We start from the raw sequence: 23327 nt of genomic DNA on the forward strand, positions 1-23327 counted from the left end.
CATCTCTCTCTTGGTCTTTGTAACATCTCATCCTTACTAATTGCTTTCTTCAATTTCTCATACCTGAGATTTTAACTTTTGAAGCATCTTTCCATTCCAAATATTTATGGTAAGAAGCCAAGTTAATTCTTTATAAGGTGCAGTGGCCAAAATATTAGTCACAGTTGAGGAGGTCTCCTTTGAATTTCTACCTCAGATTCCTAATTGACAATGTGGCTTATGCCTCACAGAAAGTACCATAGGGGCCATGTAAGACAGGAATGCCCTCTGGGAAGCCTGTCACTTCCTACTCTGTATGTGGACTTAGCTTAGTGTCTTGCTATCCAAAAGAAACAGAAGGGATTGGTCTAAACACCATGCTGAGTTGAGTGAGAAACTTAGAAATGGAAGAAGAGCCTTTTTTTACCTGTTGCCCATTGTCTTGCAGGTCAGTGGAACCATGTACAACACTGGAAGACATGTGTCCTTGCGTCTGGACAAGGAGCACTTGGTCAACATATCAGGAGGGCCAATGACATACAGCCATCGGCTGGAGGAGATCCGGCTACACTTTGGGAGTGAGGATAGCCAAGGGTCAGAGCACCTCCTCAATGGACAAGCCTTCTCTGGGGAGGTATGTGGGTTATTGAAGTAGTATGAGTAAGTGCCAGTTAATAAAATGTGATGCCTATTTATATCCAAGGTGGAATGACAGATTGAAAGACTGCTCTTGAATCTGTGAAATAAGAAGATCTGTGCCTCCCTTCTCCATCTGTCTTTTGCAAGTTGATATAGATGTTTATAATGATCTTCCACTGTTTTCCAGGGAAACCACAGTGATACTTGAAAGTTCTTCCTGAGACACTGGTGAAGCTCCCTTGTGACTAATGCCCTAAGATATCACTAGAACATTATTTCAACCCTAAACCCTCACCTTCTATGTGTGTCTTCATTAATAGTCACATTATCTGGGCAATCAGTCTTCTATATGTCATATGTGTTCACATAAATTCCATAATTATCCCTTCTGGTAGAATGGGTCTTATTCACACAAAACTATAACTTATAGCAAGGTAAATGTCAGGTAGCTAAATAGTCTGAGTTTCCCTAGGATGGAAAGGTCATTGTGTGAGTATCATCATGTTCATTGACCCAGACAGAATTCAGACCACATCAGTGAACCAATTACTCCTTCAGTTATAGACAAGAGCTAGAATTTAAATGAATATCATATGTGTTATGACACTTGACAAGCAGGGTGTAGTTAATTTGACCTGTTTTGCCCCCGTTACATGTGAGGATGGTTATCATTAGAGGTCAGGCATGCTTATATGCTAAGTACCCTGTAACTAGGTTTCTGTTTAAGAGTTCTCAATAACTGATGTCAAGAGTACCCTCTTGAAATAACAGAAGTATGTATTTCACTATTGATTTGGTCTTGACTAATATTGATTAATATTTTTAATCAAGATCATATTTAAACTTGGCATCTCTGAAAAAGAGATCTGCAAGCTTAATGAGGACAGTGGCCAGATTTTCATGGTCATTCAAAATATATCAACTGAAGACCTAACTAGGTACTGTGCTAGTTACTAGGGACATGGACATTAAATATAAAATAAAATAAAGACAGAGCTCCTACCACAGAGGAGCTCAAAGACATGCTATCTTCAAATCAGTAAAGTATAATGCCATGCTGTAGGGTCTTCCTGATGGTGCAGTGGTAAAGAATTAGCATGCCAGTACAGGAGACATGGGTTCAATCCCTAGGTTGGGAAGATCCCTTGGAGTAGGAAGTGGCAACCCATTTCACTATTCTTGCCTGGAAAATTCCATGGACAGAGGAACCTTGTGGGCTACAGCCCATGGGTTCACAGGAGTTGGACACAACTGCAAAACTGAGCATGCCTGCACTCTCTGCTGTAATGGAGATGTAACAGGGCCCTGGCTAACTTTAAGGAAGAAATGACAAATTTTTATTGACGGGTTCAGAGTAAGCTTCACAGAGGAGGTGCACTTTGAACTGGGCTGAGAAGAGAAGCAATGCAAAACAATTTTAAGTTTGGGAGTCAAAGGTACACACTAATTGTGTGCCCTTTATATGGTTACTTAATCCTTCTAAAGCTGAGTTTAGACCCCTCTCTAGTTGTTTTGAAAATTAGGTGGGATTAAAGATGTAAGGAGCACCAGAAGTACTCAATAGTTGATAGACAGTAAAGATAAAGCAGGAAATGGGGGACAGCAAAGGCCTTAAGTTGTGTCAAGGCACTGTGCATGGATTTCATCTGTGATCTGTTAGTAAGGGCTGCCTAGAGGACCAGGCTGAGCAGGACTGACTCTCCTTCCTATATCTGTAGGAAACAGTTCTAGGAATGATTTGGGTTGTCTTCCAAAGGGACATGGGCTTTACTGCACCTTCTAATGCCAGATTCCTACCTAACCTATGATCTCCTTAGAGGAATTGTTTTTCAGTTGGATTCTGCTGAAGGTTAGCCTCAGTGAAGTAACTATATTACAACCTGTATGTTAACATTTTATTTTTATTTTGAGTTATTTTCAGAGCCTCCTTTGGTTTCTATTTGGGGTTATCCTCTGAGAGGACCCAAGTAGACACTTCAGGAACAAAGCATGTGTTTATTTTGTTGATGGTGAATAATCACATTGCCATCTGCCCCATCTATCATTACAGATTGTGATAAGTCAATTAATGTCAGGCATTTTCCTTGGCACAATGGAAGAGTCATTTATCTGAAGAGCTGTAGATTAATTGCAGTCTTGTCTAGTGAGGTTATTGTAATTGATGGCAATCATTTGCTTTGTTTTATAAAGCTGCATGGATGTATGACACAGTCAGCAACTGTGTTTTTATAAAAATTATTCATGTCCTACACAATAAGTCCTGGATGCTTTGTTGGGGGTTGGTGATAAATGAGCATATTCAGATATTCAAATATCTAGATTTTTTAAGTTGGGAAAATTGACCATTTTTAATAAGCAAGACCTTTAGCTTGCTAATCAAGTCTCAGTGGTTAAATTAATGTCCAGTATATAGTAAGGTATTAATGAAAAGTAAAAATACATTAACCAGAAAAAAGATAATATTTGAAAATGATCATTTCTATGGATTAAGTTGCAGTAGTGAGGCTAAATAGGAAGAATCTTTATATTTTGGGGGAATTGGAAGTAATCATTTTTAAAACCTTCTTTAAGTTCTTAATTTCAAAGGGTTCAGGGGATACACTGAGAATTGTACCAGCCACTTCCTGGGATTCCTGTGGCCAGTTCCTGGCCAGACCTAGTTTCCTGAATCTTGATTCTGTTTGAACACATTTGAAGATGGAAAAAATCTATAACTGTTGCTATGTAGATAAGATCTGTTTAAGTAAAAAGAGAAATAAAGGTCCAATGTAAAATATGTATTTTTGTGACTTTGAATCAGAATAGAGAAATAAGTATCTCAGAACAAACAACTGAGACTACACGACAGATAATGCAGGCCTTGTCCTCTTAAAATCAATTATTTGCATCTTTGAGAGATTCATTTCATTAAAGTAACACAAATTTGTAAGAATAAGCAACTAAAACCAAATTTTCCTGAAGTGTGCAAGGGTGTGAAAGTGCACATGCCTGAGCACCAGAGCCTGGTGAGATACTGAATGTTTCTTGGTGGAGATACTAGAGAAATCTAACTAGCATTCTGTGGGAGCCTGGGGCTTCCTGATAGGGATGATCCATTAGCACAATTGGAGATTTAAGGGAAAATGAAAATTGGAATATTTAAAAATAATAGATAAGCAAGTAATAAACATGGAAGAGCTACTTGAGTGCCATAGTAAAGCTCTTCCCTCTAGCCTGATTACTAGCTGTCTCCCTCCCCCTATATCCAGCACAGCCCATCTGGTTTGTTTTCCAAGCCCCTTTCCCTCCTCCCAGCCTGTAAAGTGTTGTTGTCTTCTTTTGACTTCCAGAAAATCCTGTATTCATCTATTATAAGAGTCCACAAACTGTAGACCATGGGACAAATATAACCAAGGAGCAAAGGATGGTTTATATTTTTAAAGGATGGCTTTTTTAAAAAAGAAGAATATGCAACAGAAATCATATGTGACTTGCAAAAGCCAAAATATTTACTACCTTATCGTTTACAGAAAAAATTTGCTGACCCCAATTCTACTAAATTACCCATCACTATAAATTTTTTAGTTGTTTATTCTCATTTCTGGAAACATAGTTCTTTGTTAATAGTAATTTAATCTTAATCATCACTGTATTCCCAGAACCTTAAACTGTCACATGACAGCAGAGTCAATAAATGTTTGCTGAATTAAGGAATAAATAATCTTGGTAATTCCCTCAAGGACAGGTTTTTGTTGTTGCTGTTGCTATTCATATTTGTGTGTCATGCACCTAGCACAGTTCCTAAAATAATTGTTGTTTGTGAAATGAATCACTCAGTCACTGAATCAGTAACTCCCAGGTGGCGCTAGTGGTAAAGAACCTGCCTGCCAATGCAGGTAGACCTTAAGAGACGCGGGTTCGATTCCTCAGTAAGGAAGGTCCCCTGGAGGAGGGCATTGCAACCCATTCCTGCATTCTTGCCTGGAGAGTCCCATGGACAGAGGAGCCTGTCAGGCTGTAGACTATACTGTTGCACAGAATTGGATAGAATCGGACACGACTGAGAGGCTGAACTGAATTGAAATGATCTGGAGCTACTGAGCTTACATTTTAGGAACTGAAACATTTTTCTGTTTGTTTGTTTTTTTTAATTTTTAATTGGAGGACAATTAATTATTTACAACGTTGTATTGGCTTCTGCCAAACAACCGTGTGAATCAGCCACAAGTATACGTATGTCCCCACCCTCTTGAACCTTCTACCCACCTTCTCACTCCATCCCACCCCTCTAGGTGTTACAGAATGCTGGGTTGAGCTCCCTGTGTTATACGGCACTAACTCTCTATTTCACACATGGTAATATATATGTGTCAATACTGATCTCTTAATCCATCTGACCCGACTCTCCCCTGGCTCAGTCCACAAGCTGTTCTCTTTGCCTGCATCTCTATTCCTGCCCTGTAAATAGGTTCATCAAATACCATTTTTCTAAATTCCATATACATGCATTTATATATGATATTTGTTTTTCTCTTTCTGACATACTTCATTCACTCTGTATAACAGGCTCTAGGTTCATCCACCTGAGTTCAACTGACTCAAATCCATTATGTTTATGGCTAAGTAACATTCTATTGTATATATGTAACACAACTTCTTTATCCATTTATCTGTTGACGGATGTCTAGGTTGCTTCCATGTCCTGGTTACTGTCAATAGTTCTGCAATGAACATTGGAGTACATGCGTCTTTTTCAATTACGGTTTTCTTGGAGTATATGCCTAAGGTGGTATTTCTGGGTCATATGGTAGTTTTATTCCTAGCTTTTTGAGAAATCTCCTTACTGTTATCCATAGTGGCTCTATCAATTTACATTCTCAACAATAGTGCAAGAGGATTCCTTTTCTTCACATACTCTCCAGCATTTATATTTTGTAGATTTTTGATGATGGCCATTCTCACCAGTGGGAGGTAATACCTCATTGTAGTTTTGATTTGCATTACTCTAATAATGAGTGATGTTGAGCATCTTTTCATGTATTTGTTGGCCATTACAGATACCTTCTTTGGAGAAATGTCTGTTTAGGTCTTCTGCCCATTTATTTATTTATGAGAGGCATGAGTTGCTTGTATATTTCGGAGATTAATCCTTTTTCAGTTGCTTCATTTGTTATTATTCTCTCTGTTTTCAGGTTGTCTTTTCATCTTGATTATAGTTTCCTTTGCTGTGCAAACATTTTTAAGTTTAACTAGGCCTCATTTGTTTATTTTCATTTTTATTTCCATTACTCTAGGAGGTGGGTCACAGAGGATTGTGCTGCAATTTATGTCAAAGCCTGTGTTTTCCTCTAAGAGTTTTATAGTTTCTGTTCTTACATTTAAGTCTTTAACCCATTTTAAGTTTACTTTTGTGTATGGTGTTAGGAAGTTTACTCATTTCAGTTTTTTACAAGTAACTGTCCAGTTTTCCTAGCACCACTTATTGAAGAGACTGTCTTTTCTCCACTGTATATTTTACCTCCTTTGTCAAAGTTGCCCATGGGTGCTTGGGTTTATCTCAGGGCTTTCTGTCTTGTTCCATTGATCTATATTTCTGAATTTGTGCCAGTACCATACTGTCTTGATGCCTGTAACTTTGTAATATAAAGTCAGGAGAATTGACTCCTCCAGCACCATTTTTCTTTCTCAAGATTGCTTTGGGTATTCAGGGTCTTTTACGTTTCCATCCAAACTGTAAAAAAATTTTGTTCTAGTTCTGTGAAAAATGTTATTTGTGATTTGATGGGGATTGCATCAGATCTGTAAATTGCTTTGGGTGATATAGTAATTTCACAATATTTATACTTCCAATACAAGAACAGGATACATCTATCCATTTGTTTGTATTTTCTTTGATTTCTTTTATGAGTGTCTTGTAGTTTTCTGTATACAGGTCTTTTGTCTCTTTAGGTAGGCTTATTCCTAGGTATTTTATTATTTTTGTTGCAATGGTATGGTTGGGATAGATTCCTTAACTTATCTTTCTGATTTTCCAGTGTTAATCATATAGAAATTAAGGGATTTCTGTGTATTGATTTTGAATCTTGCAATTAATCTAAATTCATTGATTATTTGTAGTAATTTTATTAAAGTATCTTTAGGGATTTTTTATGTATAGTATCATGTCATCTGCAAAAAGTGAAAGTTTTACTTCTTCTTTCCCAGTCTGGATTATTTTTAATTCTTTTTCTTTTCTGATTGCTATAGCTAAGACTTCCTAAACTATGTTCAATAATAATAGTGAGAATGGGCACCCTTGGCTTGTTCCTGAAATTACAGGAAATACTTTCAGTTTTTCATCATTGACAATAATGTTTACTGTGGGTTTATCATATATATATGTATATGTATATGTATATATATGTATATGTATATATATGTATATGTATATATACATATACCAGGCTTCCCTGGTGGCTCAGACGGTAAAGCATCTGTCTGCAGTGCAGGAGACCCAGATTCGTTCCCTGAGTTGGGAAGATCCCCTGGAGAAGGAAATGGCTACCCACTCCAGTACTCTTGCCTGGAAATTCCCATGGATGGAGGAGCCTGGTCGGCCACAGTCTGTGGCGTCGCAAAGAGTTGGACACGACTGAGCGACTTCACTTTCACTTTCACTTTATCATATATAGCCTTTATTATGTTGAGGTAGGTTCCTTCTATACCTATTTTCTGAAGAATTTTTATCATAAATTGGTGCTGAATTCTTTCAAAAGCTTTTCCTGTATCTATTGAGATTATCATGTGAATATTTTATCTTTCAATTTGTTAATACAGTGTATCACATTGATTTATTTGCATGTATTAAAGAATATTTGCACCCCTGGGATAAACCCCACTTAATCATGGTGTTTGACCTTTATAATATGTCATTGTACTCTCTTTGCTAGAATTTTGCGTCTATGTTCATCAGTGATATTGGACTGTAATTATTGTGTGTGTGTGTGTGTGTGTGTGTGTGTGTGTGTGTGTGATGTCTTTGGTTTTGGTATCAGGGTGATGGTGAACTCATAGAATGTGTTTGAAAATGTTCCTCCCTCTGCAGTTTTTTGGATGAGTTTGAGAAAAATAAGCATTATCTCTTCTCTAAATGTTTAATAGAATTCACCTGTGAGACAATCTGTCCCTAGGCTTTTGTTTTTGGGGAGATTTTTAAATCATAATTTCAATTTCAGTGCTTGTGATTTGTCTGTTCATGATTTCTATATCTTTCTGGTTCAGGCTTGGAAGGTTTAAATTTTCTAAGAATGTGTCCATTCCTTCTAGGTTATCCATTTATTGGCATATAGTTGCTCATACTAGTCTCTTATGATCCTTATTATTTCTATGTTGTCTTTTATAACTTCTTTTTCACTTCTAATTGTATTGATTTTAACCTTCTCTCTTTTTATTCCTTGATGAATCTGGCTAATGTTTTGTTAATTTTGTTTAGCTTCTCAAAAAGTCAACTTTTGATTTTATTGATCTTTGCTGTTGTGTCCATTTCTTGTTCATTTCTTTCCTGATCTTTATGATTTACTTCCTTCAACTAACTTGGGGATTTTGTGTTCTTCTTTTTCCAGTTGCTTTAGGTATAAGGTAAAATTTCCCATTTGATGTTTTTCTTATTTCTTGAGGTAAGACTGTATTGCTATAAACTTCCCTCTTAGAACTGTTTTTGCTGCATCCCATAGGTTTTGAGTCATTGTGCTTTTGTGATCATTTGTTTCCAAATAGTTTTTTGTTTCCTCTTTGACTTCTTCAGTGACTTTTTGGTTACTCAGAAGTGTATTATTTAGCATCTGTGCATTTGTATGTGTGTGTGTGTGCTTTTTCCCCTTTAGTTGATAATGAATCTTACAGTGTTTTGGTCAGAAAAGGTGATTGGTATATTTCCATTAAAAAAAAAAAATTACCAGGGCTTGATTTGTGACCCCAGATATGATCTACCTGGGAGACTGTTTCATGTGAACTTGAGAAAAAAGTATATTCCACAATTGGATGGACTGTCCCAAAGATATCAGTTAGGTGTATCTGGTCTAATGCCATTTAAGGCTTGTATTTCCTTATTAATTCCTATCTGGATGATCTGTTCTTTGGTGTAAGTGGGATGTTAAATCCCCTACTATCCCCTACTAAGGGATGTTAAATCCCTTACTGTTGATTTCCCATTTTATGGCTGTTAGTGTTTGCCTTATGTATTGAGGTGTTTCTTTGTTAGGTGCATAAATATTTACAATTGTTATGTCTTCTTCTTCGATCAATCCCTTGGTCATTGTTTAGTATCCTTCCTTATCTCATGTAAAAATCTTTGTTTTAAGGTCTGTTTTGTCTAATATGAGAATTGCTACTCCAGCTTTCTATTGATTTCCATTTGCATGAAATATATTTTTCATTCTTTCACTTTCAGTCTGCATATGTTTCTAGGTCTGAAGTAGATCTCTTGTACACAACATATAAAGGGTCTTTTTTCATTTTCATTTTTATTTTTTTTAATCCATACAGTCATCTGTATCTCTTGAGTGGAGAATTTAATCCACTTATGTTTAAAGGAAGTATTGAATATATGTTCCCAGTGCCATTTTCTTAATTGTTTTGGGTTTGTTTTTGTAGATCTTTTCTTTCTCTTGTGCTTCTTCCCTATATGTCCTTTTAGCATTTGTTGTAAAGCTGAATTGGTGGTGCTGAGTTCTCTTAACTTTTGCTTGTCTGTAAAGTTTCTGATTTCTCCATCAATTTAAATGAGATCCTTGATGGGTACAGAAACCTTGTTTGCAAATTTTCCCCTTTCATTATTTTAAATATATCTTGTCATTCCCTTTTCATCTGCAGAGTTTCTGGTGAAAGTAGCTGTTAACCTTGTGGGGTGTCCCTTGTATATTACTTGTTGGTTTTCCCTTGCTGTTTTTAATTTTTTTTTTCATGTTTAATTTTTATTAGTTTGATTAATATGTGTCTTGGTGTGTTTCTCCTTGAGTTTATCCAGTTTATCCTGTATTGGACTCTCTGTGCTTCTTGCACTTGATTATTTTATTTTCCCATGTTAGGGAAGTTTTCAACTATAATCTCTTCAAAAATTTTCTCAGACCCTTTCTTTTTCTCTCCTTATTCTGGGAACCTCCATAATTTGAACATTGATCTGTTTATTATTGTCCCAGAGATCTCTGAGACTGACTTCAATTCTTTTCATTCTTTTTTGTTTGTTTGTTTTGTTTTTTAATCCTGCTCCTCAGCAGTTATTTCTACCTTTCTATCTTCTTTGTCATGTATCCATTTTTCTGCCTCAGTTATTCTGCTATGTATTCCTTCTAGTATATTTTTAATTTCAGTTATCATGCTGTTCGTCACTGTTTGTTTATTCTTTATTTTTTCTAGGTCCTTGTTAAATGTATTAAATGATTCTTGCATTTTCTGGATTCTATTATTGAGATTTTTGGATCATCTTTTCTTTCATTACTCTAAATTCTTTTTCATGTAATTTGCCTATTTCCTCTTAATTTATTTGGTATTATTGTTTTTTACCTTGTTCCTTCATGTGCACAATATTTCTCTGCCTTTTTATTTTGTCTAATTTACTGTGTTTGATGTGCCCTTTCCCCAAGCTATAGGTTTGTATTTCCTTTTGCTTTTGGTCTCAGCCTCCAGTAGGTGAAGTTGGTCCAGGGACTTTTGTAGGTTTCATGTTGGGAGGAACTCACGCCTGCATTCTGGTGGGAGGAAGTGAGTTTTTCTCAGCTGATGAGCAGAGCCATGTGATGTGGCTTGTTTTGGGGCATTTATGTGAGGCATGTCTATTGATGATTTGCTTTATATTCTTATTTTGCTTGTTGTTTGGGTAAAGTTTTTTGCACTTTTTGCTGCAGGCAGTTGGATGGTACTGGGTCTTGGATATAAGTGGAGGCCTTCATGGGAGTTCTTACTGATTGATATTCTCTGGGGTCAAGAGGTCTCTGGTAGTCTATTGCCCCAGACTCACTGTTCCTACCCCAGAGGCTCAGGTCTGACTTCTGGATGGAGAACCAAGACCGTGCAAGCTGTCTGTTATGGCAATAAAGGGGATTAAAACAGACAAGCAAAAAACAAGCAAGCAAGCAAGCAAGCAAAAAACAAAAAGAGAACCCCAAATGGTAAAAGTAAAATCAATCAAATAAAAACAAAAACAAAGGAACAAAGACACACACACATACATACACATGAACCAAAACAGACCAAAGGAAAGTACAAGAGAGTTTCCCAGCAAGCAAAGGAAACCAGAAATGATATCAACCAACTAAAAACAAAACTAATTAAAGCACAAAACCGAAAACAAGACCAAAATAAAGTACCAAATGAAGAATAAAGCAAAGTAAACAAAACAAACATGTTAAAAAGAAAGAAAAATAACAAAATAGAAAAGCAGTATTAAATAGAAGTACATAAAAGATCTACATATATATTAAAGAAAAACTGTAAGAAAATAACAACAAAACACAGAACCATAGAAAGCCAAAGGAAAAGTAGGAATATATATATATATGTATATATATATAAACATTAAAAGTATGATTTTAAAAACATTCCCTAAAGAATGACTAGAGATTTAGTAGTAATAAAAATAACAAACACAGCAATAGAAGAAAAAAGAAGAGAAAAAAAATCCAGAACCAGCTACAGAATGAATCAAACTATAATAATAATAAATATTTTTCTTTGATTTCAACTGTCAGCATTTTTTCTCCCTCTGTATAATAATGATATTATTATTATAGTTTGATTCATACTGGGGAGGGCTGGTCTCTGGACTTGCTGGGGAAGCTGGTCTCTGGACCTGCTATGGAGACAGCTTAGACTAATCTGGCCCTACTCCTGTATGTTCTTGCCTCCAATGTCCCCAGCTGCCAGAGCTAGAGTATTTTCTCTTGTGGGAACATTCATTGTCCTTTTATATATTCCATAGATTCAGAGTCTACTTAGTTGATCATGTGGATTTAATCTGCAGTGTGTTGAGGTGGTGGAAAGTTTTCCATCTTCTTCCTTAGTCACTCCACCCCCGGATCTCAACTGTCATTTTATATTCATCTCTGTATGTAGGTCATCCATAGGAGTTTTGTCCTGAGGCTTCCCTTGAGGATTTGGGTCTGTCCCAGTGAGGATTTGGTGTGGAGGTGATGCAACTGCTTGGATCGCATGGATCCCAGTGGCTCCACATGCACAGGGAAGTCAATGGTCACAGGTGCAGAAGATATGGCACTACCAGAATTCTTTTCTAGCCTCTGGCAGCTGACATTCAAAGGGCCTTCCTAGCTGGTCTTTTTCTACTGCTTAGCACAGGAGGCACTCAGAGGGCAGCCCTGGCTGGGGTCCTTCTCTATTGCTCAATGTGACAGGTACTCAAAGTACCACCCTCACTGACGTCTTTCTCTATTGGTCAGCTGCCAGTGCCAGTGTGTGGGGAGAGAGAGGTTTCAATGATGGCTCCACCACCTGCACCTGACTCAGCGGTAGTGCCGCGCCCCCGAGGCTGCCTGGCTTTCCTCCAAGGGCACTTCCCACCACAGATGTCCTCCCTCCTGTCCCCTCTGGCTGTCTGCCCACGGCCAACAGCACTCTACGCCACTCTCAGCTCCTAGCCACCACACATTCTGGTGGATTCGAATCCCTGTCTGGGATATGTATGGCCACAGCATAGATTCTACGTATTTCTCATTCCATTCAGACTGTCACAGATCAGTTATTTCACTCTCTGACAGTCTTAAATGCTTCCCCTCTATCCCAACCATTTGGTAGTTCAAAGTAATCACTAAGACAGACTGTGGGATTTCTGAAAAAGAGGTATGTTTTTGAGAAAATCAAAGTGTATTTAAAGGGCACTAACCTAATCCTATTCTAAATGTGGTAAAGGACAGAAAGGAATTGAACAATTGTGTCACCTTGGAGGAATTTTGTATCCATTGGGAGGACAAGGCACAGACATGAATCAATTATTGTGCAGTGCAATCCAGAACTTATTCAGTCACATCCGTAGGTGACTACAGATTCTCACTCTAACATCTAGTCATTATTTATATGCTTTGTGATTTACTTTCATTTATTCATTTAGTTAACAAATAATGATTGAGAGCTTACCATGTGCTACCATAAATAAAATAGGTAAAAATCCTGCCTATAATGTGATTAAGCCTGGGTGCTTTTGTTTAGTCACGTATGTCCAACTATTTTGTAACCCCATGCACCTGCCTTTAAGGAGTAATTAATCTACTGGAAAATACCACTTTCCCACAGACTATTAAATCCCTTCAGCCACAGAGTAGGTTGTACTTTGTAATATCTTCCAACACATGTGACAGACACTTAGTAGATTGAATGAGTAAATGAATTTCATTTAAAAGATTGTTGTTGTACAGTCACTAAGTTGTGTCCGACTTTAGTGACCCCATGAATTGCAGCATGCCAAGCTTCCCTGTCTTTCACTATCTTCTGGAGTTTGCTCAAACTCGTCCATTGAGTCAGAGATACCATCCAACCATCTCATCTTCTGTCTCCCCCTTCTCCTCTTACCCTCAATCTTTCCCTGCATCAGGGTCTTTTCCAGTGAGTCAGCTCTTTGCATTAGGTGGCCAAAGTATTAGAGCTTCAGCTTCAGCATCAGTGCTTCCAATGAATATTCAGAGTTGGTTGCCTTTAGGATCGACTGATTTGATATCCTTGCAGTCCAAAGAACTCTCAATAGTCTTCTCCAGCACCACAGTTTGAAAGCATCAATTCCTCAATGCTTAGCCTTCTTTCCTGCCCAATTCTGGCTCAGTGGTAAAGAATCTGCTAGCAATGCAGGAGGCCTGGGTTCAGTCCCTGAGTTGGGAAGATCTCCTGGAGAAAGGAATGGCAACCCACTCCAGTATTCTTGCCTGAAGAATCCCATGGACAGAGGAGCCAGGAAAGCTACAGTCCATGGGGTCACAAAGAGTCAGACACGACTGAGCAACTAACATTTTCACTTCACTTTCAGGCTTCTTTATGGTCCTCTTCTAACATCCGTACGGGACTGCTGGAAAAAATCATAGCTTTGACTGTATGGACTTTTGTCAGCAAAATGATGTTTCTGCTTTTTAATACTCTGTCTCAGTTTGTCATAGCTTTCCTTCCAAGGAGCAAGCATCTTTTAATTTCATGTCTACAAGTCACTATCCACAGTGATTTTGGAGTCCAAGAAGATAAAACCTGTCACTGTTTCCACTTTTTCCCCTTCTATTTGCCATGAATTGATGGGACAAGATGCCGTGACCTTAGTTTTCTGACAGTTTACTTTTAAGCCAGTTTTTTCACTCTTCTCTTTCACCTTCATCAAGAGGCTCTTAACTTCCTCTTTACTTTCTGACATTACAGTGGTGTCATCTGCATATCTGAGGTTGCTAATATTTCTTCCAGCATTCTTGATTCCAGCTTCTGATTCATCCAGTCAGGATTTCACGTGAGGTACTCTGCATAGAAGTTAAATAAGTAGAGTGACAATATATGGCCTTGATGTACTCCTTTCTCAATTTTCAATTAATCTGTCATTCCATCTCCAGTTTCTCAGGAGACAGAGTAGGTCTTCTGGTATTCCCACCTCTTTAAGAATTTTCAGTTTGTTGTGATCCAAGATGGTAATTTTCAGAAGGTATACATTATGCCCATTATGTCATAAAATACATTCTGCTGTCTTAAAGGCAAACCTAATAAAATCAATGGCATTATTAATAGAAGTTCTTGGCATTTATATCAAATTATTTGCAAATATAAGGTAAATGAATTTTTGATATACCTATAACAATGGAAAGTTGATAGCTAGTGTGCTAGAAAATTTTGTTTAGTTTCTTCATCTTAGCCTTGGAATTACTGGTAAGATCAGACCAGGGAACTTGCCTTTGCCAGTGTTAGATGCCAAAGCTCTGGATTCCAGGAAGCATTCCCACTCAGCAAGCAAACTGGCTTTTAAGAAGCAAAGCAAACAGAGATCAGAAGCCCAGTGGTAAAGCTGATTCTGATGGTATCAGCAAGCAGGTGACGATGCTGATGTAAGTATAGGCACTTTTCCCTTTGGACATTTTTATAATTACTTCAGGGAATGGACAACCCAGTCCAGTTAGCAGCTTCTTGGATTACAATTTTAGATGGACACTTTGTGGCTGCCCAAAAGAGAAGACATTGCATTTGAAGACAAATTGCTGAGATCAACTCATTATCTCATTGATTCTATCCTAACCTGCAGCATAATTGAACCTGGTCCTGCCAGGATGGCATTATGACAGCCACCATCTTCCTGTACTTGATTCTTATCTTTCCACTTGATGATGATCTCAAAAGAGTCATACATGACTGAATGACTAAACAACAAACAACAACTGGTTTTAACACTCTCATGAACCATCAACTGGCAAGCACTTAAGTTGACACCATTGAAATAATTAGTGTTATTTTGTTCAGCTGCTCAGTCATGTCTAGCTATTTGTGACCCCATGGACTGCAGCACACCAGGCTTTCCTGTTCTTCACCATCTCCTGGAGTTTGCTCAAACTCATGCCCAATGAGTCGGTGATGGCATCAAATCATCTCATCCTCTGTCATCTCCTTCTCCTCCTGCCTTCAATCTTTCCCAGCATCAGTATCTTTTTCAATGAGTTAGCTCTTCACATTAGCTGGCCAAGTATTGGAGTTTCAGCTTCAGCATCAGTCCTTCCAATGAATAGTCAGGACTGATTTCCTTTAGGATTGACTGGTTTGCTCTCCTTGCAGTCCAAGGGACTCTCGAGAATCGTCTCCAGCGCCACAGATCAAAAGCATCAATGCCTTGGTGCTGAGCCTTCTTTACTGTCCAGCTCTCATTTTATACATGACTACTGGAAAAACCTTAACTTTGACTATACAGACCTTTGTAGGTAAAGTGATATCTCTGTTTTTTAATACACTGTCTAGGTTGGTCATAGCTTTTCTTCCAACCAGCAAACTTCTTTTAATTTCATGGCTGCAGTCACTGTCCACAATGACTCTGAAGCCCAAGAAAATAAAGTCTGTCACTGTCTCCACTGTTTCCCCATCTATTTGCCTTGAAGTGATGGGACCGGATCCCATGATCTTCGTTTCTGAATGTAGAGTTTTAAGCTAGTTTTTTTTTTTTTTTTTTTTTCAATATCCTCTTATCCTTTATCCTTATCCTTTATCAAGAGTCTCTTTAGTTCCTCTTTGCTTTTGGCCATAAAAGTAGCATTATCTGTATATCTGAGGTTATTGATATTTCTTCCCACAATCTTGATTCCAGTTTGTGCTTCATCCAGCCCAGTGTCTTGCCTGATAGAATCCGCATATACATTAAATAAGCAGGATGACCATATATAGGTGCACATCAAGATGACTTATTATACAAATGCACATATATTCTTTTTAAAATTATTTTCCATCATAAGTTATTTTAATATATAGACTGTAGTTCCTTATGCTATACAGTAAACCTTTATTGTTTGTTGAATATCTGTTTTTTTCATTAGAAATCTAGCATTCTATTCATACTAAGTCAAACAAGTGGGATCAAAATGTCATAATATTTTTAGTTAGGCAAAAATTCATAAGTTATCTAATATAAATAATACATATTTTATTTATTTATATATGTATATACAAAAGCTTTTCTACTACAGTTGATAAAGATTTCTTAAAGAACATCAAAAAAATGAAGAAATGGAGAAATTGGAGAACATAAAGTGAATGAAATGGGAGCACTGAATATAAAATACAAACAGTGAAACAAACTAAATAAAAGTAAAAGATCATGATATTCTCCAGTTATTTTTAAACATGACTGCTCATTAAAAACATATCTGGAGCTCTGGAGAAATAGGCAATACTGAACATTTGTATTTTTTAAAAAAATATTCAAGACAATTCTAATATACATCTGGATTTTTAAAAAGTGATTACAGGTTTTTCTATTAGATCCTAGATTTGGTGATATAGAGTTCTATTATTTTTCTTTTGATCAATCATAATACAGTTGTATTAAGAGAGTAATAGTTACATAATTATAATAGTAAAAGATGTTTATCAGTTTTCATGATCAATAGCCAGACAAAAAAATAAATGATAATTACAATTGCAAGACATAATGGGAACATGATTAACTTAACAATATAAAATAAGTACATACAGTTTGGGGGGATCAAGCAGAGTGAAGTAGTAAAAAGGAAGTACACACATGCACATATTTTCATCCACCTAGCCAGTCTATGTTTTTTGGTGCATTTAATCCTTTTACGTTAAAGGTAATTGGTATGAATGATCCTATTATCATTTTCTTAATTGTTTGGGGTTTATTTTCTGTTTCTTTTCCTTCTCTTGTGTTTCCTGCCTAGAGAAGTTCCTTTAGCATTTGTTGTAAAGCTGGTTGGTGGTGCTGAATTCTCTTAGCTTTTACTTGTCATGAAAGCTTTTGTTTTTCCATCAAATCTGGAAGAGAGTCTTGCTGGGTAGAGTATTTTTGGTTATAGGTTCCTTTTCATCACTAAATATATCATGTCATTCCTTTCTGGCTTATAATGTTTCTGTTGAGAAATCAGTTGATAGAAATCAGTTGATAGACTAATGGGAGTACCTTGTATGTTACTTGTCATTTTCCCTTGTTCTTTTTAATAATTTATCTCTGTCTTTAATTTTTGTCAATTTGATTACTGTATGTCTCAGTGTGTTCCTCCTTGGGTTTATCCTTCCTGGACTCTCTGTGCTTCCTTGACTTGGCTACCTATGTTTGGGAATTTTTCAGCTATTATATCTTCAAATATTATCTCAGGTCCTTTCTCTCTCTCCACTCCTTCTGGGACCCTGATAATACAAAAGTTGGTGTGCCAGAGGTCTCTTCAGCTGTCTTCATTTCTTTTCATTCTTCTTTCTATATTCTGTCCTGCGGCAGGGATTCCCATCATTCTGGCCATGGTTATTCTGCTCTTGATTCTTTCTAGTGTATTGTTCATCTCTGTTTGTTTGTTCTTTAGTTCTTCTAGATCTTTGGTAAACACTTCTTGCATCTTCTCAGTCTTTGCCTCCATTCTTTTCCAAAGATCCTGGATCATCTTCACTATCATTATTATGGATTATTTTTCTAGAAGGTTGCCTATATCCACTTCATTTTGCTGTTTTTCTGGGATTTTATCTTTTCCCTTCAACTGAGACATAACTTTCAGCTTTATCATCATGATTAACTTTCTGTAATATGGTTTTTGTTTTGCCTACTGTGAGGGCATGCTTCTTCTTGCTTCTTCTGTCTGCCCTCTGATGTCTGAACCTAAGAGGCTTGTGTAAGCTTCCTGATGGAAGGACTGGTGATGGGAAAACTGGGTCTTGCTCTGGTGTGCAGGGTCTTGCTCAGAAAAGCTTTAATCCAGTTATCTGCTGATAGGTGGGGTTGCGCTCCTTTCCTGATAGTTTTTTGGCCTGAGATGACCCAATCCTGGGGTCTATGGGCTTAATGGGGCCTATGGCTTAATGGGTCTATGGTAGGTTTAATGGGGGACTCCAAAAGGGTTTACACCAAGGGGGACCTTCCAGTGCCCCGACACTGTGGTGAGTCCCTGCTGACCCACGCCTCCACAGGGGGCCCTCCAACACCAGCTGGTAATTTTGGTTCAGTCTCCTGTGAGGTCAGTGATCCTCTCCTAAAGGACCAAAAAAAAAAAAGTTTTTGCCCTCCAGGACTGGAGTCTTTGCTTCCCTCAGTCCTCTGGAAGGCCTATAATCAAATCCCACTGGCCCCCAAAGCCATGTTGCCTGGGTGTTCCCAGCTCTTTTGTCAGGTCTTCAGTCTGGGAAGACTGATGTGGGGTTCAGAACCTTCACAATAGTATGAGAACTTCTTTGGTGTTATTGTTCTGCAGTGTGTGGATCACCCAGCCAGAGGGTGTGGGATTTGATTTGGTAGTGATTGTGCCCCTTCTACCATCTCACTGCAGCTTCTTCTTTGTGTTTGGATGTGGGGTATCTTTTTCTGATGAGTTTTAGCATCCTCCTGTCTATGTTGTTCAACAGCTAGTTGCAATATTGCTGCTCTTGCAGGAGATGAGCACACCCCCTTCTACTTTGTCACCTTGAACTGGAAGACCCAAGAATTTTCCACAGTTTGTTGTGATCTACATAGTCACAGGCGTTAGCATAGTCAACGAAGCAGAAATGGATGCTTTTTCTGGAATTCTGTAGCTCAAATGGTAAAGAATCTGGCTGCAATGCAGGAAACCCAGGTTAGATCCCTGGGTCAGAAAGATCCTCTGGATAAGGGAATGGCAGTCCACTCCAGTATTCTTGCCTCTAGAATACCATGGACAGAGAAGCCTGGCAGGCTACAGTCCAGTGGAATCACAAAGAGCTGGACTCGACTGAGCAACTAACACTACTACTACTAGCTTTTTCTATGATCCAACAGATTTTGGCAATTTGAACTCTGGTTCCTCTGCCTTTTCTAAATCCAGCTTGTACATATGGAAGTTCTCAGTTCACATACTGCTGAAGCCTAGCTTGAAAGATTTTGGGCGTTACCTTGCTAGCATGCGAAAGAAAGAAAGTGAAGTTGCTCAGTCGTGTCCAACTCTTTGGGACCCCATGGACTGTAGCCCACCAGGCTCCTCCATCCATGGAATTTTCTAGGCAAGAATACTGGAGTGGGTTGTCATTTCCTTCTCCAGGGGATCTTCCCAACCTAGGGATCGAACCCAGGTCTCCCGTGTTGCAGGCAGACGCTTTACCGTCTGAGCCACCAGGGAATCCCATGTGAAATGAGTGCAATTGTGCTGTAGTCTGAACATTCTTTGGCATTTACCTACTTTGGGATTGGAATGAAAACTGATTTTTTCCAGTCCTGTGGCCACTGCTTAGTTTTCCAAATTTAATGACATATTGAGTACAGCATTTTAACAGCATCATCTTTTAGGGTTTGAAATAGCTCAACTGGAATTCCATCACCTCCACTAGCTTTTCTTTGTAGTGATTCTTCCTAAGGTCCACTTGACTTCACACTCCAGGATGTCTAGTTCTAGGTGAGTAATCACACCATCGTGGTTATCTGGATGATTAAGATCTGGGTTGTTGTTGTTTGTTTTTTTTTTTTTAGTTCTGTGTACTCTTGCCACCTCTTCTTATTTGTATGTTTTTGTCAATTTCCAAAGCCACATGAATAAAATCAATAAAATCAACTGGAAAAGAAAATGCAAGCTAAAATAACTTCTTCACTACTAGACTGACTAATTCCAATGTTCACTAAAATTTGTAAAATTTTCACCACAGATCACATCTCCAAAATGCATGCATGCTATTATAAAAGTCTCCACAAAGCCTCAATCTAAAGTATCAGTGTTACAGGTCCCACTGAGATCATTTCTTTCAACATTCTTACCTACACAGAAAATTAGAGTCAGGGAGGGCAAGAGACCTTCCCCAAATCACCAAGATTTGGGACCAGGACCCAAATTTCCTGGCTCTTACTTTGAGATTTAAAATATGCTAAATAAAAACTCAATTATATAAAATCTTAAGACTCAAAAGACCCTTTTGCAACAGACTCTTTGAGACCCCCATGGACTATTCCATGGCATTCTCCTGGCCAGAATACTGGAGTGGGTAGCCTTTCCCTTCTTCAGGAAATCTTCCCAACCCAGGGATTGAACCCAAGTCTCCCATATTGCAAGCAGATTCTTTACCAGCTGAGCCACAAGGGAAGCCCAAATAAAAATTCAGTTATTAAAAATCCTAAGATTCAAAAGTCCCTTTCAGGTCAGCTGGTTTAGTTGCCCAGGAAAGCAAGTGTACTGTGATATTCAGGCCTCCTGCTTTAGTGAGCAGAACCCCATCACAAGGGTACTTATACAATCAAACTCATAAAAGCAAAGATATTGACAAATTATTTTACAAACATGGGCATTGATGAGTGTCCAACCAAAATACCATCAATCTGAGAACCATTATAGTGTCTGATTGCAAGTAGTATGGACATAAAAATTTGGAAGGTCAAACTAAAAAGTGAAATTCCTTAAAGGTCCTTCATTTTTGTCTCAATAAGAAAATGCAACCTTACTATTACATTAAGAACCCAAGGATACAAGCCATGCTTTTCTACAGTTTGAATCATTCCTCTTACCAACTCTCCTCAATAACCATCCAGAACATTATAGATTCAGTAATATTAAATATAAGTAATCTAATTAATAATATTGTAAAATTAAATAATTAGATGTCTAGCTGATCCATGGATGTGCTGCTATGCAATTCAAAATAAAACCATTTAAAACCTCCAGATTAATTTGCTCTGACATATCAATAAACTTTTGCTGAAACAAAGCTAATCATTTCAGAGGTGCTGACTTAATTGCTCACCAGTTGATGGATAATAAACAGACCTGAGGATTAAAATATGAACTAATTACTCTACTCAATTCCATTTACTTGATTTCATGTTCCATTAATTCTTTGCATCATTTCTGGCAGAAGTCTTAGATTTATGGTCACCTCAAACGAATTATGCCACTTAGTTGCCTGTGGTGTGCTCACATTCAGAATTGATTGGAAAGGACAGAATTCTGGGCAGTTATTATTTAGTCAAAGCAGTCTAGGATATAGTAAGTGACAGTAACTATCCATTCCCAAATACCAGCCAGACTCATCCTCTATAAATCTGTCCCCATCTCAGTGGTAAAAGGGCAAAAATAGGATTTTTCTCATGATTATTCATTGGATCAGCTTGTTAGAGGCAGTCTCCATGAGCACTCATTGCCTTGGTCTGGAAGAGAGCTGCAGGAAAGCAGAGACAAATGCATCATGAGAAAAGAACTTTGGCCCAGGAGACAGACACTGGGACCACGGGTCAGAGGGCAACATTTTGAGGTAGATCTGACTTCAAGACCCTATTCTGTCATTTACTAGCTGTGTGATCTTTATAAAGCCAGAACTGGGCAAGTCTTTGTACTTCCTTAACCTTTTAAGCTGTGACAAGGGGTAATAATGTCAGTTCTATAAACACTCTAGAGTGACTGTGCGATGTCAAAAAAAAACAAAAAACAAAAGACAAAACTGAGCTAGGGCTTTAAAAAGTGCTGTGCAAATCAGTTATTGGCCAGTAGAGCTCATATAGTCCAATATCCTTGCAGATAAAACATATAAAGATACAATGTACTGATGTTATAACTACCATCAGATTTCATTTGTTGAGCATACACTATGTTCCAACTTTTGAGCAAAAGTTGGTGCCTTATTGCACCTAATCCTTACAAGAAACTTGTGAGGTAGCACTCATCAGCATCATTTTACAAAGAAGGAAGGAAAGTTGGAAAGATCAAAGAGCCTGCCTTCAGTCAGTTGGTTGGTATGGAGAAGAGCTAGGATTTGAACCTAGCAATGCACTGAATGACCTTAGATAAGTCAGATCTCCTCTGTAGTTATGCCTTTAAGTAGCTTCTTGATCATACTGTTCTCTCTGATCATAAATGATTATGTCTGTTACCTGAAATGATCTTTTGGACTCTCTCAGTCCTACACCAGCCTTAAGAGTAACCTGAAGTTTTTCTAACTGTAAAGTGAGACAGGAACCTATTTCTCCAAGTGGCAGAATTGCTATGTAAAATATGACACAGAATCATTTCGAGTGCCTTCTGAGAACAATAATAGCTTCATTTGCCTTCTCCTCTCAAATGGATAGCAACTGGAAAGTTTCATACAGATGCATATATTTTTCTCTCACTTCTTTGAAATATTATAAGCAAGATATTATATATCTATGAATTTGGTTGTAAATAGACACATCTGTTTCCCTCTGCAAAACATGAGAAACCATATTCCTTAGTCTCACAAGTAGCTTGAGTGAATACAATTTCTTGCTTTGGATCTATTTGCTGAGCCAGAAATTTCTGGCTTGAGCCTTGAAACTGAATCCTACAGGAGCTATTTGACAAAATGAGCATAGCCAGGAGGTTTTAAATCACTTTACCAACCAGAGGAAGGGAGAGACCCAGGGGCCAGATTCCTGCCTCAGTACTTAGTGTCCCTATACTAGTTTTTCAAAGCAAATAATTCTCTGCTTCAAGAAAGACTCATTGTGGTGGACCCATGTGGCCACCCCAGAGTGGCTGCTGTCTCCATAAGGGCCTTTGTGGAGGACACATTACCTCCCTGCTGTGCTGCCTCCCTAGGACTGTTGTGTTTCCTGTCCCGGGTGGGCAGCAGAGACCTACTTGTGTGAGCAGCTATTAATTGCAGAAGTTAAAATTGATGCAATTTTTCATTCCTGTGTTTCAATCTTCATCTGTCACTTATCAGCTATGGCCTTAAACAAGTTATTCAACCTCCTTGTATCTCAGTTCCCTTGTTAACGAGACTAACAATAATGCTCATGATATAGAGTTATTTTTCATCCTCCATCAACATTTAACAAGAATCTAGAATGGCATCTGTGTGGGAGGTAAGATTTCTAAAAATTCCATCAGCTATTGTGAATTGATTCCAAAAACTCTTACTCTACAAAAATGGGTCTGAGGCCCTTTCTGATTGCCATTTTCTTACCAGTGTTAATACTCCTTGGAACACTAACATAACATATACTGCACAAGTCACCATCCCCTACTTTGTGTATTTGTCCTCAGCAGATTTGCACCTTCTGCTAATGCTCACGCAGGCTCTGCATAGGTCAGTCAAACCCCTACTAACACCGGCTTAGACTTATGGGGAAAATTTAT

General features: G+C 37.9%; 1 protein-coding gene across 3 annotated transcripts in view; it reads left to right on the forward strand.

Moving 5' to 3' along the window:
- The window catches only part of CA10 (carbonic anhydrase 10), an 830820-nt gene that overhangs the window by 669591 nt on the left and 137902 nt on the right, over nt 1-23327 (forward strand). For all 3 annotated transcript variants that reach the window (XM_043483745.1, XM_043483762.1, XM_043483751.1), the window contains exon 4: nt 428-613. In XM_043483745.1, coding sequence (XP_043339680.1) covers nt 428-613 — 186 coding nt within the window. The remainder of the gene's footprint in view (nt 1-427; nt 614-23327) is intronic.

The sequence above is a fragment of the Cervus canadensis genome, chromosome 1 (genome assembly GCF_019320065.1).
Source record: "Cervus canadensis isolate Bull #8, Minnesota chromosome 1, ASM1932006v1, whole genome shotgun sequence".
Classification (NCBI taxonomy): domain Eukaryota; kingdom Metazoa; phylum Chordata; class Mammalia; order Artiodactyla; family Cervidae; genus Cervus; species Cervus canadensis.